This window comes from Acomys russatus, chromosome 12 (assembly GCF_903995435.1).
Source record: "Acomys russatus chromosome 12, mAcoRus1.1, whole genome shotgun sequence".
Taxonomy (NCBI): Eukaryota; Metazoa; Chordata; class Mammalia; order Rodentia; family Muridae; genus Acomys; species Acomys russatus.
Window position 1 is genome coordinate 38,037,708 of NC_067148.1, and position 15,605 is coordinate 38,053,312.

At 42.2% G+C, this 15,605-nt stretch overlaps 1 protein-coding gene across 3 annotated transcripts in view; it reads left to right on the forward strand.

The window, feature by feature from the left end:
* The window catches only part of Dis3l2 (DIS3 like 3'-5' exoribonuclease 2), a 303,393-nt gene that overhangs the window by 128,878 nt on the left and 158,910 nt on the right, over positions 1 to 15,605 (forward strand). For all 3 annotated transcript variants that reach the window (XM_051154243.1, XM_051154242.1, XM_051154244.1), the window contains 2 exons: positions 2,340 to 2,440; positions 5,215 to 5,462. In XM_051154243.1, the coding sequence (XP_051010200.1) occupies positions 2,340 to 2,440; positions 5,215 to 5,462 (349 nt within the window). The remainder of the gene's footprint in view (positions 1 to 2,339; positions 2,441 to 5,214; positions 5,463 to 15,605) is intronic.

Here is a 15,605-nt window from a genome sequence, read left to right on the forward strand (position 1 = left end):
CTGGTCCTTACAGTCAGTTAAATGCACAAAACCTTCCTCTGCTCAGTGTATCCTTGATTAGGTGCCTTTGCTCACATTCTTGTCCCTTCTGGAATTTCACCTAGGTCTATCTGTCTAGCCAGCTCCTACTCAGTTTTCCTCCTTCAGGTCTGAGGCTAGCTGCACTGTCAGTCCTACCCGATCCTGTCATATTAGATCGGATCTGGATCACACTGCTTGCCAGAAATTACCAAGCCATGTACGTCCAACACTTATTGCAGCTTCATTTGCCTTGTAACCCAGGTGCTCCCTGGGGAGGGAGACAGTTAAAAAAAAAAAAAAAAAAAAAAAAAAAAAAAGTCCAAAGGACTTTTGCTGAGGAAATAGTACTTTGAGTTGGCCTTTTGTGGCCTTTTTGTCTTACTCTGGTCTTGCTTTTTCAGACCACGCCATTCCTAGTGATAAAGACATACTTAGCAGCCCCTTTCCCCTCCCCCCACCTCCTTCCCTCTCAGAAGAATTGCTTCTGCTTGCCATCACTGCCACTCGCCTAATTCATGTTTTTCATATGGATGTTAACTCTAGCTTTCAAAGCTCTCTTGCTCTTCGTGTCTGTCAACTCCAGAGCACTACCAGCTTCATAATCCTGTGCGCTGTAGGACTCTCAAGAGAGAAGCATCTCTGGCTTCTAGGATGCTTTATGGGATAGTGTCTGAGCTTGTCACTCTGTTTGTCTGGACCTGTACACTAGAAAGCGTGTTCTGCTGAGAATAGCTCTGAATCCTAAAATAGTGATGGCTTAAGTGAAAAGAAGTTTATTTCTCTCACATGTTAAGGAAGACCAGATGTGGGCAGGTGATGGCTTGCAGGGTGGCCCCATGTGCCTCCCCCTGTCCCGCTGCTCTGCAGGTCATGTGGCTCCCAAAACTAAGGTGAGTGTTCAAATGCAGCTGATACCTCCTGTATTCCTACCAGAAGGTATGAAGGAAGAGAAAACAGGGTCCCTGAACTTTAAGGATATTTCCTGAAAGATACTAGTAGTACTTTGCCCTACATGGTACTGGTTAAAGTTATGGCCCAAACTGGCAGCCATGCATAGTTGCAAAAAACCATAAAGAGCATGGACCTTTAACCTGGCTGCCTTGCTAAAATTTGGAACTCTTATTAGGAGAGAAGAGAGTAGAATTGTGCAGTAACTAGAGTCTCAGCCATGGAGCTTGTCTCTCTTTTCTTTCCCCATATGGCAGCTTTTTCCCACCCAGCACTGTCTCCAACCTGTTGGTTACTACTGTAAGTATCTTACTAGACCTTTTCTGCTTCCTCAGCAGTGACAGTACAGTGTCCTTTTCTTGTGCACAGCAGTGTAGAGCAGTGGATTGAATAGTTATAGATTTGTGCTGAACCTCTGCTCTCAGAAAGTACTGAATTACAGAATGTGTATTGAAGTACAGAAGTGTGCAGCGTGCAAGCTGTCTATAAAGCCACCGTCTAGCTGTCCTTTGAACTGTAGACTTCTGTATTGAGCTGATTCAATAAGAATTGAAATAAAGCCACGTGCCTTTAATCCAAATGCTCAGGAGGCAGAGGCAGGAAGATTTCTGTGTGTTACACAGAGAAACCCTGTTTCCAAAAAACAAAACAAACAAACAAAAAAGAAGAAAAATTGAAATCTAGGAAAATCAGAGGTGGATCAGGCCATTGACTCATTTATTCAATAACTACAATTTACAGCTCATTGTTCTGCTCATTATGGCTGGTATCAAAGTACTTTCCAAAGTACTTTGCTTATGTTCAGGAACTCTGTGATACAGCTTCCATCAGGTTGCCATCTGTGATAGGGTGGGACTTTATGGTAATGTGATTGTTTTGAGGTCACCCATATTCTTGTGAGTAACCCCTTACCTGCACTGTGTAAGAATTCCCAACTAAAAAAAGAAGTAAACATTTATGTTAATTTTATTTAATTTATTTTAGCAGATGAACATGATAAACTTGCCTTTCACTTTCATTCTTTGTTGTGTAAGGAAGTCATGTGTAAAAAGTCTACATCTTTTACTTTTTGGTATTTTGACTCATGAGAAATTTCATTTTAATGCTCTCTACATATATGATGTTTAGTATGTTAGTAATGTTAAGTAGATCAAATGTAGCTGGCTAAGAGCAGGTGTTCAGTGCAAGCACAGATAATGACATGACTTTATCCAAATCATGCACCTGCTGTGTGCATTCCCCATTTGTGAAAAGAGTAATGTGGAGTACTTGATGTCCAGGAACCTTTCTAATACAAATTTAAAGATCTTTGTGTGCCCAAGTGGCCATGGAGCTAATTAGTCCCTCTTCTTTTTCTCTTTCTGACTTAGGAAAAGAAGATTCTAGTGCTTCAGTTATGAAAGATGAGAACACCCTCACGCCACAGGACACAAGAGCCTCATCAGAGAAGTCACTCCAGAAATCAGCAAAGGTCATTTCCCACAGATTTTTCTCTGCTTGTCACATGAGACCCTCATTAGAGCTGTAGTTGCTCAGTTAGTCAGAAAGTCAATCGAAGCCATAAATTAGGGAAAATTATTAGGATATTTGTAACTTTAAGCATAAAAGTGTGTATTTATATGCTTGATTTGGGATGCTAGTGCCATTTTTGGGTGTAGGACCATCCATAGTTGACTCTTCCTCTAGGTGTCACATGTGCTGCAAGAACAAGAGATAAAGTAAAACCATAGTGTGAAACTTCCTGTACCGGAGATACCTGTCAGTATTTACTCTGGGCTATACGTCAACCATCTTGCGGAGAGTAGCTCTCCTGCCTGTTGACATGAGGGGTTTATAAGTTGTTGTGCTCTGTGTGTCCTGCTGTTGCTCCAGAGCTTCACCTCGCTAGGCATTCTTGGGATAACTATGTAAGGGCTTGCTAGGTGGGAATGGCTGTAGTGAGTGGGTAGCCCGGGGGGGGGGGGTGTCCAGTTGGCCTTCTTCTTCTCACAGTTCTTTGGTTGCCTCCTGTGGTTTTGGCATGAGGGATATCTAAATTATCACTCTATATTAGCTGTGTATTATATATAACATATATCTATATATTTATATGTATTTATACACTACATATTTATGTATGTGGTATATACATAATGTGTAAAGCTATACCTGTTTTGTCTTACCTGTGCAGTATTTAAATTTTTTACTTCATAGTTTTATTAAACAAAGAATGTTTTTCTAAAAATTAGACTTTTGCTTGTCTTATCAAATCAAACTCTGACAGCACTGAGCTGTGATCCTCTGTGACTGTAGATAAAGATGGCCTCTGTCCATGGAACTTCTGTCTGTCTGTAATTCCCTGCCACCTTTCAACCCTGCTTATTCTTCCCTTATCTCTTTTGGATAATTTTTGATAATGAATTAGACCTAAGATTATAGAAAAATAGCATTTACATGCAAGGTTTTTGTGGAATTAGAGTCATTCCCTGGGCAGCTGACATTGTGTGCATAATAGGTGATGCTCAGGTGCTTCCTGTGCTTCAGAAGTATAAACCGCTAAACGGAGAAGCAAAGACTTCTGGTTCAGACACCAGCATTGACTTGTTTATCTCCTCCTCCTAAACATAACTACAAATCCTGCAAAGAAGAAGTAAGAGGCAATCAGAGAGCTATGAGTGGTGGAAACAGAGGGTGAACTAGTTGGGAACTCTAGAGATAAGGTAGACAGTGTGGGGATAGTGACACTTGCTGTGTTTCTGAATCTAGCCCAGCAATAGATGGCCCAGGGAGAGTCACTCCTCAGATCTAACATGAAACCCTCCGGAAACACCAGGCAATCCTGGCAGCACTGGCAAAGGATATTGGCTGGGAGTCCTGGAGAGTAAATGGCCAAGGGAAGGACTCTCCTTTTACGTCAGGCTCCTAACATTTCTCCTTACCAAGAGACAGCAAACATCTAAGTGACTTCAACACAAGAGATCCCACAACAAGAAGCACAAAGCTCAAGAAGTCTTTTTCTCACATGGACTAGAGACTCCCAACTCAGAGGCACCAGGCAGCCAGAGACCACAGTGAAAAGGCCTTGGCTCCAGTAAGCAGCCTGGCATGGAAAGCTTCTTTTTCCTCATCCAGAGGACTTAGCCATTGGCTAGTAAGGCCCTGCCTCACCAGGCCTATGATCCCTAGGGCCTGGGAATTCCTCTCTTATACTTATAGATGCTGAGCAGCCTGGTGGTACCAGCAAAGGAGACCCTGCTCTAATAAGATACTTCAAATTGGAAAACTCTGTTCTTGAAGGCTGGAAATGGCCCGTTCATACTTTCAGGTGTCCTAGCCTGGGAGAGTCCCTTCTGTCTCACAGGAATAACTAGCAGACAGCAGCAGAAGTCCAGCGTTACCATAGAAACAAGACATATCAAAATGCTATTGAAAACAGAGCTATCTCTGGAACTGAAGCCCACTTCGATAGGCTAGAGTGTGCTAAAGTTGAGTGAGATTTCTGCCTCTGTCTGTGTTAAGTAGGACCCAGAGTTGCTTAAGGTGATAGCCGAGAGGTCCATAATACAGTAGAAACTCCTTAGTAACTATACTAAGAACCAAAATCAATTACATTAAGTGAAAAAAGATGTTCAGTTGATGTCAACACCAATATATTGTGTGATTGACTGAGAGCCCAGTAGAAGCTATTGTAAAGATCTTCAACAGACATTGCACATTCTCTGGACACATTTGAGAAAAGAGGAGATGTCAATCACCGATAGTGATCAATCAGGTTGGTGTAGCTATGAGGAAATATGAAGGGGCAAGACCACATCAGGAGACTTTGTAAAGGGGGAAGCAGTCACCACCCTAGCCCCAGATCCATTTTGAGACTTCACTAGTGTGCTAAGAGTCCTAGTAGTCCACTATGTGCAGTGGACCAGGATGTTTTGAGGAGACTTAGAAGCCACTGATGCTTATAATGAAGTGGCCTCCAGAAGGCTTATCTTGACACTCCCGACAGCACATCTATTTATAAGATAAAGGGCATGGTTATCAAATCATTTTCGTCTAATTTATCCATCTGTTCCATAGTTTTTTCCCTTTTCTGAATACTCAGGTTGTTGTAACTTATATATAGATCACTTAGTTACAGAGTATCACAGAGCACCTATTCCTGGTGACCTCCTAAAGCAGTTAGGTGCAGCTCGCTCATCTGATAATGTATTGCTGACTTTCTGACTGATACTCATAGAGAAAGAGTGATTTTGTCTTTGGTGTTTTCAGGTGGTTTACATTTTGGAGAAGAAGCATTCTCGAGCAGCAACCGGTGTCCTCAAACTCTTGGCGGATAAGAATAGTGACTTGTTTAAGAAATACGCCCTGTTTTCTCCTTCAGACCACCGAGTGCCTAGACTTTACGTACCTCTCAAGGACTGTCCCCAGGACTTCGTGACTCGACCTAAAGATTATGCCAACACGCTGTTCATCTGCCGCATCATAGATTGGAAGGAGGACTGTAATTTTGCCCTGGGGTAGGTGATCTCTGGCAGAAAACTGCAGGCGGGGTACAGGAGGAAGTCATTGTGGGCAGGCTTTAGGTGAGCCACTTGTGTGCATTAGGTCTGTCTCACTTCTGTACCAAAGCCTTGGTACTGGTGCAGTTTGGCCCTGATCTTTTAGACATGGCCCTTGGGTCACCTATTGACTGCTTGAATTACTAGGCAAACACCATTGTTCTGGGCATAAAATATAAATACGTTCTGAGCCTCTCCTGCTATGTCGTAAACACCGCCGGGACCTGTCTAGTGCAGATAAGTTCTCATACTGAACAGCCAGTCTTCTGATTTCAGACCTCAGATTAAAATATGAAAAGTCCCACCATATTCAGGAGATCCCTGGCTTTGATTTAATATGAACATGAAGACATCGTTTGAGTGTTGGGCTTGTTCATGGTGGTCTCAATTTAAGCAATGCCAAAGATTTCATATATGGCATTGCAGACAGAATTAATCCCACTATAGGGAGGAATAAGGGTACAATGTTTTGATGAAAGCTGTCAAAAAATCATTCTAACATGAACATATATGTCATGGTCCTTAGACTATGAAGGATTATTTTGTTTGAAGAATCTGCTGGACCTAGCTGTCTCATAAATGCTATACCTATTTCTTTTTATACCTAGTATTCATTTTTAAAGAAAAGTAATATTGTATTAGTGATATTTTGATCTTTTATAATGGTATCTATTTTTTGTATCACAGGAAATGAAATGTAAGTATATAATGTAGAAGAGTCTGTTTGGACATTTACTTGTAGTCCAGCTTAGTGCTCAGCCAACTTGTCTAAGACCCTCCTGGGGATGCTTTTATGCTTATAAGAGCCAATGCTGAATGAATGACCACTGGCCACTATGTGCTGCTTTTATTAGATTTATCCTACTTGTACATTCTTCATGCTTAGTAGTTAAACTAAGTTAAATCTGTGTACTAGGCCAGGCATGGTGGCCCACACCTTTAATCCCAGCACTGAAAAAATTAAGGAAAGTTGATCTCTGAGTTCAAGGCCATCCTGGGCTACACAAAGAGTTTGAGGCCAGCCAGGCCTACATAATGAGACCCCATCTCAACAAACAAATCTCTCTCTCTCTCTCTCTCATCTATCTACCTATCTATATCTATCTATCTATGTGTGTGTCATACTAATGCAATTTAAGAGCACTCACCCTATGCCCCTTTTCAGTTATATGAAGACTAGAGTAATTTTCAAGGTCTCAGAGTCACTTAGGAACCATTGTGCTTTCTTTTCTACTCTCAAGTACGTAGTTATAGTGTCATCATTTTTAAAGCCTACCTAACTCATTATCAAAGAGTGACAACAGCCTCTCGAGCTCTAAATAGCCCTTCTCACAGGCTTGCCAGTTTCTCACCGTCAAATCAAAGCGCCTGATGATGGTTGTGCCACTTGCCCCTGTTTATTGTGTTGCCACACGCTGTTGGGAAGTGACAAGTGAAGACTGCCATGCCAAAGTAGGAAATATAGCTGTCTTTTATCTGCCTTTCTACCATCTCCCATTGTTCAAGCTTGATTGGGCCATTTCCTAAGTATTCAAGTCTAAGGGTGTAGTCAGGAAATCTTCCTGGTGTGAGTTTCTGAAGGACCTTATATATTATCCATGCACAGCTGAGCCCTTATCTCATCAGAAACCCTTGACTGGAGTTAAGTTCAGCAGCAGCAGCCACAAAGGGATTCAGGCCCTGGAAACAGCAAGTGTATTCACTGGTTCTAAAGAAAGAGTATTCTAAAACAATAATCATATGTTATGTAATTTCCAAAGTAAAGCTTGAATATAGTCACTTTTATATGAAAAAATATGAGTTGTCTACATTTGTAATATAAAGACATTCAAATTATATTTCCTAAAACCGTGCCTTCAAAGTTATTTGTGAAAAGACACAATTTACTTAAAAAATAAAGCACAACAGCTTTCCATAATGAAGTTCTCAGATGGCGTGGTTGCCTGGAGGGTGAGAGCTGCAGCTGTTGAGCTGTTGGTGGTCCCCTGCCATTTTGTTCTGGCTATCAGTTACTGATCTTTAGGAACTGAGGTCACTGTTTTCTAGTCTGCACATGATGTGCTACAGTGGCCTAGGTTTCCTCCCTCATCTGTGCCAGGCTTTGACGAGGAGAATGAGGTAGTAGTTGCAGTGGGTGGGAATGGATGCTCAGCTGCCACATAAACAGTGCCTAAAAACCAAATTAGCTAAGGGGGTTTCCTCCTGAATTTCTTCCCTGTGCCTGCATCTTTTCCCTCAACAGTTTTGGGCTTCTTCTGCCCATGACATTGTTACCAAGTATTCAAGTCCAAAGTTAGATTCCTTTTTGGTGGATAAGTTTAGTTCAGCAGACAGCCTAAGTATGTGTAAGGGGCTGTACTACCTGAGAAGCTTGGGGGTGAGCATGCTAGGATCAGTTCTGGAAACTGTGACTAATAGAAGACCTCGGTATGCACAGTTAAGTGAACTTGGTTCTAAGAATTGAAATCCCACCAACACTAAATCAAGTGGGGGTTACTATGAGGAGCTGGTGGTTCTCCTAAAACCCAGGGCATGGGACAGGAGGAGGGGCTATGAGAAACACAGCAAACGTGGCCAGTCCGTGGGACACATACTGAATTTTGGATCATAAGAGAGAATTCATGGGTCAGACAATTGCACAGAGCAAGTTTGTGACAGATATTTTTCCAGGTGGTCGCTTGAAGTAGATGTGGGATCCAGGCTTCCACGGCCTTCTACCCATGTGCAGGACTGTGGACCCGACTCTGGGAAGGAGCATGGGGAAATCAGAAGAGAGTGCCCTGTCTTTTTGAGCTCCCACTATACTACAGAATGAAATGTCTCAAGTTCTTCCACAGAAAGAAAATAGTTTTATGAAAGTTTGGAGGAGATAGGAGAAAGAGGAGATCTAGGATCATTTCCTGGGAGACACAAAAAACTCTTGGCTAACAGATCTCCTAGACTGAGGGTCTAGAGTAGATAGAAAGGGGCATGAGGAACAGCTAGAGCTATTATGGGCTGTTTGAAGAAGCCAGAGGGTGTGGGAACTCTGTGAAGGAGACAAGAGGAGTGAAAAGGTTTGGATAAAAACAGTTAAGCTGAATTGTGCATGAAGCAAGAGGGAGATGAGTCTCAGATGAATTTCCAGGTCTCAGACTCGGGTGAGAGGGTAGGTGCTGGTGAGAGGGTAGGTGCTGGTGAGAGGGTAGGTGCTGGTGAGAGGGTAGGTGCTGGTGAGAGGGTAGGTGCTGGTGAGAGCGTAGGTGCTGGTGAGAGGGTAGGTGCTGGTGAGAGGGTAGGTGCTGGTGGAGGGTAGGTGCTGGTGAGAGGGTAGGTGCTGGTGAGAGGGTGGGTGCTGGTGAGAGCGTAGGTGCTGGGGAGAGGGTAGGTGCTGGTGAGAGGGTAGGTGCTGGGGAGAGGGTAGGTGCTGGTGAGAGGGTAGGTGCTGGTGAGAGGGTAGGTGCTGGTGGTAGCTTACCCACACTGTCCTGAGAGCGGCCTTGGCTTCCACCATATCCTTCCCTAACCCCTGACCTTGGCTGTTTCCTTAGATGACAGTGTCTGCTCATGGCTTCAAGGGTTTGCACACTGTACTTCCTAGCACTGACTCTCACCTCTTGTTTAAATATTCAGCCTTTAAATTCAACTCAGTTGGCCACTCAGAAAGCCTTAGCTGACTCCCAGGTCTCCTCCTGGGTGTTCTCATAGCTTTTATAGTTTCACTAAAAGCTCTCAGTTATTGTTTGGATTGCAGTTGCTAAAATGATATTTTACTAGGCTGTGAGCTCATTTTGACCAATGATACCTTAGGAGAAAGCTGCTCAGATGATTAGGTAGAAATGAAGGTGACCCTCAGGTTTGGAGCTAGGTTGACTAGGAAATACAGAGGATGAGGGGGAATTAAGAATGGAAAATAATGACATCCAAAGTTCCATGACATCAAGATCGACACTTGGTGACAGCACAGGACAGGTGTACACATCAGATGGAGGATGCCAGTGTTAGGAGGTACCTAACAAAGAGATTGAAAAGAACATCAACATTTATAGAATATATGACATCAGTAGCGCTGGGAGGATCTACAAGGAAGCTACTGGTCTTGGCTCTCATGTGCTCTCATTGCCTCTCTGGCATCCCCTGTGACCCTTTGGCACCTCAATTTAAGGGAAGCTCACAGGCCTTTACAGTTTAGCAACCTATGGTCTTTGGAGTTATTTTCAGTCTTGTTGGAATTGTCATGAGCAGTCTCACTTGACTTCTCTTTACAACATATCTACCACCTTTAGTGAATTATTAGTCTTGTAATTCTGTCAAATCCCCAAAGGTAGTTTTAGTGAGCCCTGTTGGCATTTAGGGACCACTGCTTTTTGTCATAAATCACAGCATACTTAGTGCTTTTAATATTTAGTAGTGGACTCTTGTCCAGAATAACCAAAGAGCCACATTGGCTTCCCCTCTGGAATGATTTGCAATTATGTAATGAGATTTACAGTTTTAGGAACTCCTCAACTCTCTTAAATCATCATTCCCTTTTGAAACCCCGCAGTGGCAGTCATGCTGGCATTTCTTAGATCTTTGTGAAATCTGCTACAGAACTCTAATGATTTCTGTCTCGGCCTCATCTCTTTTATAATTTTGTGGGCACAAAGATCCTCATGGTCACTTCCTCCTAGATTTGTTGTGGTTTCTTTTCAAATAATGTAAGGATAAGTCTGGAAGGAAATGGAAGAGTTTTACAGTAGCTGCTCTGAGAAGCAAATTGTGGGGTTTTGGCAATACTGACGGCTGAGGATGTGGGACGGGAATTAGTCTAGAGCAGACTGATGTATAGCTCAGATTACTTAACACATTTTGGGGACTTGGATGGGAAATGAATAGGTCAGTTCAGGTGCAGCAAAGCTGAGACTTATAGTTGAACTTCGGGCTGTCCAGGCTTAACTCAAGGCTATTGGAATGAGACATAGAGAATGAGTTGCCATATTGGCGGCTCCAATGGCAAGGCAACATGGAAGCAGCCAAAGAGAAGTTCTGATTGCTGTGGTGTGTGGTGGAGAAGAGAGTTGAGTGGGGTCTGCTTGAATATCTTTAGCTCCTAGCCTTGCACTTAAAGGGTCAGCCCTCAGATAATCAGCATAGGGGAGCAAATACTTATGTTAAGGTTTTGTTTTGTTGAGATAGGGTTTTATATAGCACTGGATGCCCTGGAACTCGTTGTGTAGACCAGCTGGCCTCAAACTTAAAGAGATCTACCTGCCTTTGTCTGTTGAGCACTGGACTCAATGCCATGAGTCACCATACTTGGCTTCAATTTGGTTTCAAAGATATGAATTTCTTTAGGGGATAGATATGAATTGATGATGTGGCTAAAATTACTTTATGTGAATTACTTAATTTTAGCAGAAAATGCTGGCCAGGCCACGCTAAAAAGCAAAAGGGAGAAATTAATGCTAAAGCAAGAGTAGTAAACAGAAAAATAACTTTCTGCAATCATCCCTCCCCCTGCACAAAATGAATATTTTACTTTCCCAAGGCACATTTCTTATTTAAATAATTATCTAAGAGAGAGGCCGAGTTATATGGAACAGTAAGATTTTATAAGCCGTTTTCTGACTCATAGCTGTACCCGAATAAGAGGCAAGAAAACAACAACAAAACAAAACAATGACAGCAAAACGAATCAGGCTGAGGAGGGGGCTCTCTTTTGAGTGACTGTTGGGCTCCACCTGCTGGCCTGAAAGAATCAGCTTTGGGAAAAAACCTCAATCTTATGAAGTCAAGGGTATGAAGGAGAATGGTCCTGATACAGTTCCCTATTACTAAGTGGTTGCTTTCCCAGTGAACCTAGTCGTTAAGACAGCCTGTAGTCTGAGTGCAGGAGCAGGAGCCCCTACATGTCTCCATTCTGGCTGCAGCACCCTCACATCCAGGAACAGAAACAGTCTGCTGGGGAAATGTTTACCCCCACTTATCCAAAGAATGCATCCTAATCTGGTTGGGAAGATGACGGGCATGCTGCTGGGTAGACAACTCTGAGCTGCTGCCTGTGCTGGAGTCCCCGAAAGTCTCTCTGTCCTAAGGCAGCTGAGGCAGTTCTGCAGGCTCATTGTGCCACGTAAGAAGCTGCCCAGAGGTGGACACCGTTGCTGCTGCTTCCTCTAAGACAGGGAAGAACAAGAGTCAGAAGCCAAGAAAACCCTCATGGAACTCAGCTCAAGGTTTGAAGACATGCTAGTTTGTCTGTAGACCTCGGCACCAAGAACCACACATTGCAAATTTAATAGATCGTTTAGTATTGAAAGGTCAGTTATCTAGCACCCAGAAAATTTCAGTTGTAAGAATTCTCTGGGTTCTGCTGTAGCACAGACAATGTTAGCTTTTTTAAAATTTCTATTGTGCATTTTAATTTTTTTCTTCTCAGAACTTGGTTTTGATGAACTCTAGTTTTTCCCACTACAACTCCGAACGCACCTGCTTAAAATGTCTCGGTGCAGGCTTTGCATAATGTCAGCCTTCCTACACACTGAGCTTGCATTCAGCCTCTAGCTACTCCCGTTGTGACAACACTGACTCACACTTTTGCTTCAGGACCTTCCCTAAAACTGTTCTGTATTGCTAAACCTCATTTCTTGGGCAGGTATGGAGGCATGAGGATCAGAAATTCAAGGCCCATTGTCAACTACATCTTGAATTTGAGGGCAGCCTGTTCTTCATTATCCTCTATCTGAAGCAAAAGAAAATAAAACAAAAGTCAAAACAAAACCACAACAAAACTTACTTTCCATCTGCTCACGTATGTTTTCACTGTTAAAACATTTCCCCTGATATCCCCTTTCTTTACATGCTGCCTTTTGCTGTGCACAGTACTGATCTAGAAGAAAAGGTAGCGTACCTTCCACTCCTGACTGTGGAAAGCAGTATGAACAATACACGGTCATAGACATTGTTGTGTTTGCCACACTTTGAGTGGCAGCCTGGCTTTGTATGGGTACCGGTGTTCTGGGTCCCTGGATCAGCCAGTGCTGGTTCTCCACTTGTGGCTTCTCAAGGCTGTGATACCATTTTATCTGCATGGAGTTTACAACATAGAACATGGGTCATTCATTACACCTGGGAGCATTTATTTAAGGGCAGTGATGACAGAGCTGACGTGCAAGAGTATGTGGCCTGTGCACAGACTAGCTCTAAGGTTCACATTCAAAGAGTATTTAATAGAGAAGAGAAAACAAGTTACTGAGAACACTAATATTGGGAGTGTTTTGCCAATGCAAATAGAAAATACAAATGTATTTTCCTTTAGGTAAACAGGCTGATTTGAAGGACTGTCTCTGTTATAACCTCTTCTGTCGGTAGCTGGTCCCTTTCCTTAGTAACTTTGTCATTTCCTTATCACTCAGGGCAGTCAATCTGATGTTTCTCATAGCTTCTCCCACCAGTTGGAAGACGCTTGACTATGGTGCCAATGCTACTTGTATGTTAGGACCCAGTATTCATGGGGGGGTTCTGGTGGGTGAGAAAGGTTCGTAGTGGTGATCCTTATAAATAAATTCACTACTGAGGAAATGCTTCTTCCTTACAACTATTATTGCAACATCAAAATTCAGATATATTTTTCACTTTCATTTTTGAAACATATACACATTGAGTATTGAGTATTAAAATTATTTAAATATATACTATTGACAATGAAAGTTTTAAAAAATCTCCCCCAACAACTCATTATTAAGGGTTTGATATTTATTAAAAAAGATATTAATTAATTAATAATGTTATCATAGAAATATTTATTTGGGGGCTCTGAGGTGGCACACTGTACAAACCTGGAGGTCTAAACTCAATCCCCAGTGTCCATGTAAAGGTGGAAGTAGAGAACCAGCTCCACAAAATTGCACCCTCTGCAATTTTGATACCCCTTTCGTGTTCTTGACTGCTTCAGGACATCCCCTGTTGCAGCTCATGGTAAAGACGCTGTGACTGTGATGGTGTGTGGCCATCCTCTAGTAATTTGAGACTTTTGTAGAGCACTAGTCATTGAGTGTGTAGAATGCTTCTCTCTTTGAGTCTGATGCTGTGGTTATATCATATGCCTTTTTTTCTTTCTTTTCTTTTATTAATTTATTCATATTACATCTCAATTGTTAGCCCATCCCTTGTATCCTCCTATCCCTCCCTCCCTCCCACTTCCCCCCTACTCCCCTCCCCTATGTCTGTGACTGAGCGGGACCTCCTCCCCCTATATATGCTCTTAGGGTATCGAGTCTCTTCTTGGTAACTTGCTATCCTTCCTCTGAGTGCCACCAGGCCTCCCCATCCAGGAGACGTGGTCAGAAATGGGGCACCAGAGTTCGTGTGAAAGTCAGATCTCATTCTCCACTCAACGGTGGAGAATGTCCTGTCCATTGGCTAGTCTGGGTAGGGGTTCGAAGTTTACTGCCTATATTTTCCTTGGTTGGTGCCATAGTTTGAGGAGGACCCCAGGACCCAGTTCCGCCTGCCATAAAGTTCTTCTTGTAGGTTTCCAGGACCCTCTGGATCTTTCTATTTTCCCATTCTCCCATGCTTCTCTCACTTAAAGTCTCAATAGGATGTCCTCCCCTCTGACCCACTTTCTTGGTAAGTAAAGTTTTTCATGGGACATACCCCTTAGACTAGTGTCTCAATATAAGTGAGTATATACCATTTGTCTCTTTTTGCTTCTGGGTAAACTCACTCATTATGATTATTTCTAGTTCGATCCATTTGTCCACAAATTTCAGGAATTCTTTGTTTTTAATAGCTGAGTAGTATTCCATAGTGTAAATGAACCACAGTTTCTTTATCCATTCTTCTGCTGAGGGACACTTAGGCTGTTTCCATGTTCTGGCTATTATGAATAAGGCTGCTATGAACATGGTTGAGCATATGTCACTAACAGACATAGGGGAGGGGAGTAGGGGGGGAAGTGGGAGGGAGGGAGGAATGGGAGGATACAAGGGATGGGCTAACAACTGAGATGTAATATGAATAAATTAATCATTAAAAAAAGGAAAAAATTTAAGTTAAAGGTTAAAACAAAGAAAATCAACAATAAAATAAAATCGAAAATATGTTCTCAGTCATTTTTTGGTCCTGTTGGGCAAGATCTACCTCCTTTTTCTTCTATTATTGGGAATCTAAATTCTACTTTTTTCAGTACTGGGAATTTTCTTTTCTTTTCTTTCTTTCTTTTTTTTTTTTTTTTTTTTTTTTTGATAAACTGAATTAAAAACAAAAGCAGTCTTAGATTTCCAGAAAGTTGTCAAGGTGGATTGGAGAAATGGCTCAGCTTCAGTTCCTAGTACCTGCACCCATAGCATCAGCTCCAGGGGATCCCACACCCTTAACTTCACCTCAGGGGATCCCACTCTTCTGGCCTCTGCGAGCTCACAACCACCTGTAACTCCAGCTCCATGAAAGTACACAGAAAGCAATACCATTTGAACTGGAGCACACCTACATGAAAGTTATTTTTATGGTTCGGAAATTTACACCGAAACTAAAATGTTAAAACAAACACTTTTGCAAGATAAATACACAGCCTGCCAGTCAGTTCCCTGGTAGAGCTTTGTTCAAGGGATTCTAATGCTTAGAGAGATCAGGTCTTATGTGTAAGTAGATAGAGGGGAGTCTTTCTGGGGCCTCTAAGGCCCCTTTTCAACAGCATGAACTCTTTGACCATGCTGACCCATTAGATTTTTATCTTGGGCAAGCTCTTCAGTCTGTGCAGCTATCCAACATATCTCCAGTGGAAATCCATAATGAATTTATTTAAATGAGGCACTTGAGAAACGTTCTGCAAAACTTAGTAAAATAAATGTTAATTACTACTAATAGGGACTCGGAGATGTTCATTACATTTGGAAGGCATAACTAAAATATGATTTTTGTCTTTACAAGCCATGCTGTAATTTCATAAACAAATTAAGATTGTTTGGCAGAGCAGAAAGCACAAGATAGGAAAAAGAAATTCTTTTCTCTTTCACTTTAGTAACAGCTCGGTGACCTATGAGACTTATGTGACATTTTATGGTCTGTTGGTCCGTCACCATATTTGCTAACTATTATGTCTTTCCCCTTAACATATATGGTTCAGTAATCCAGGCTTCT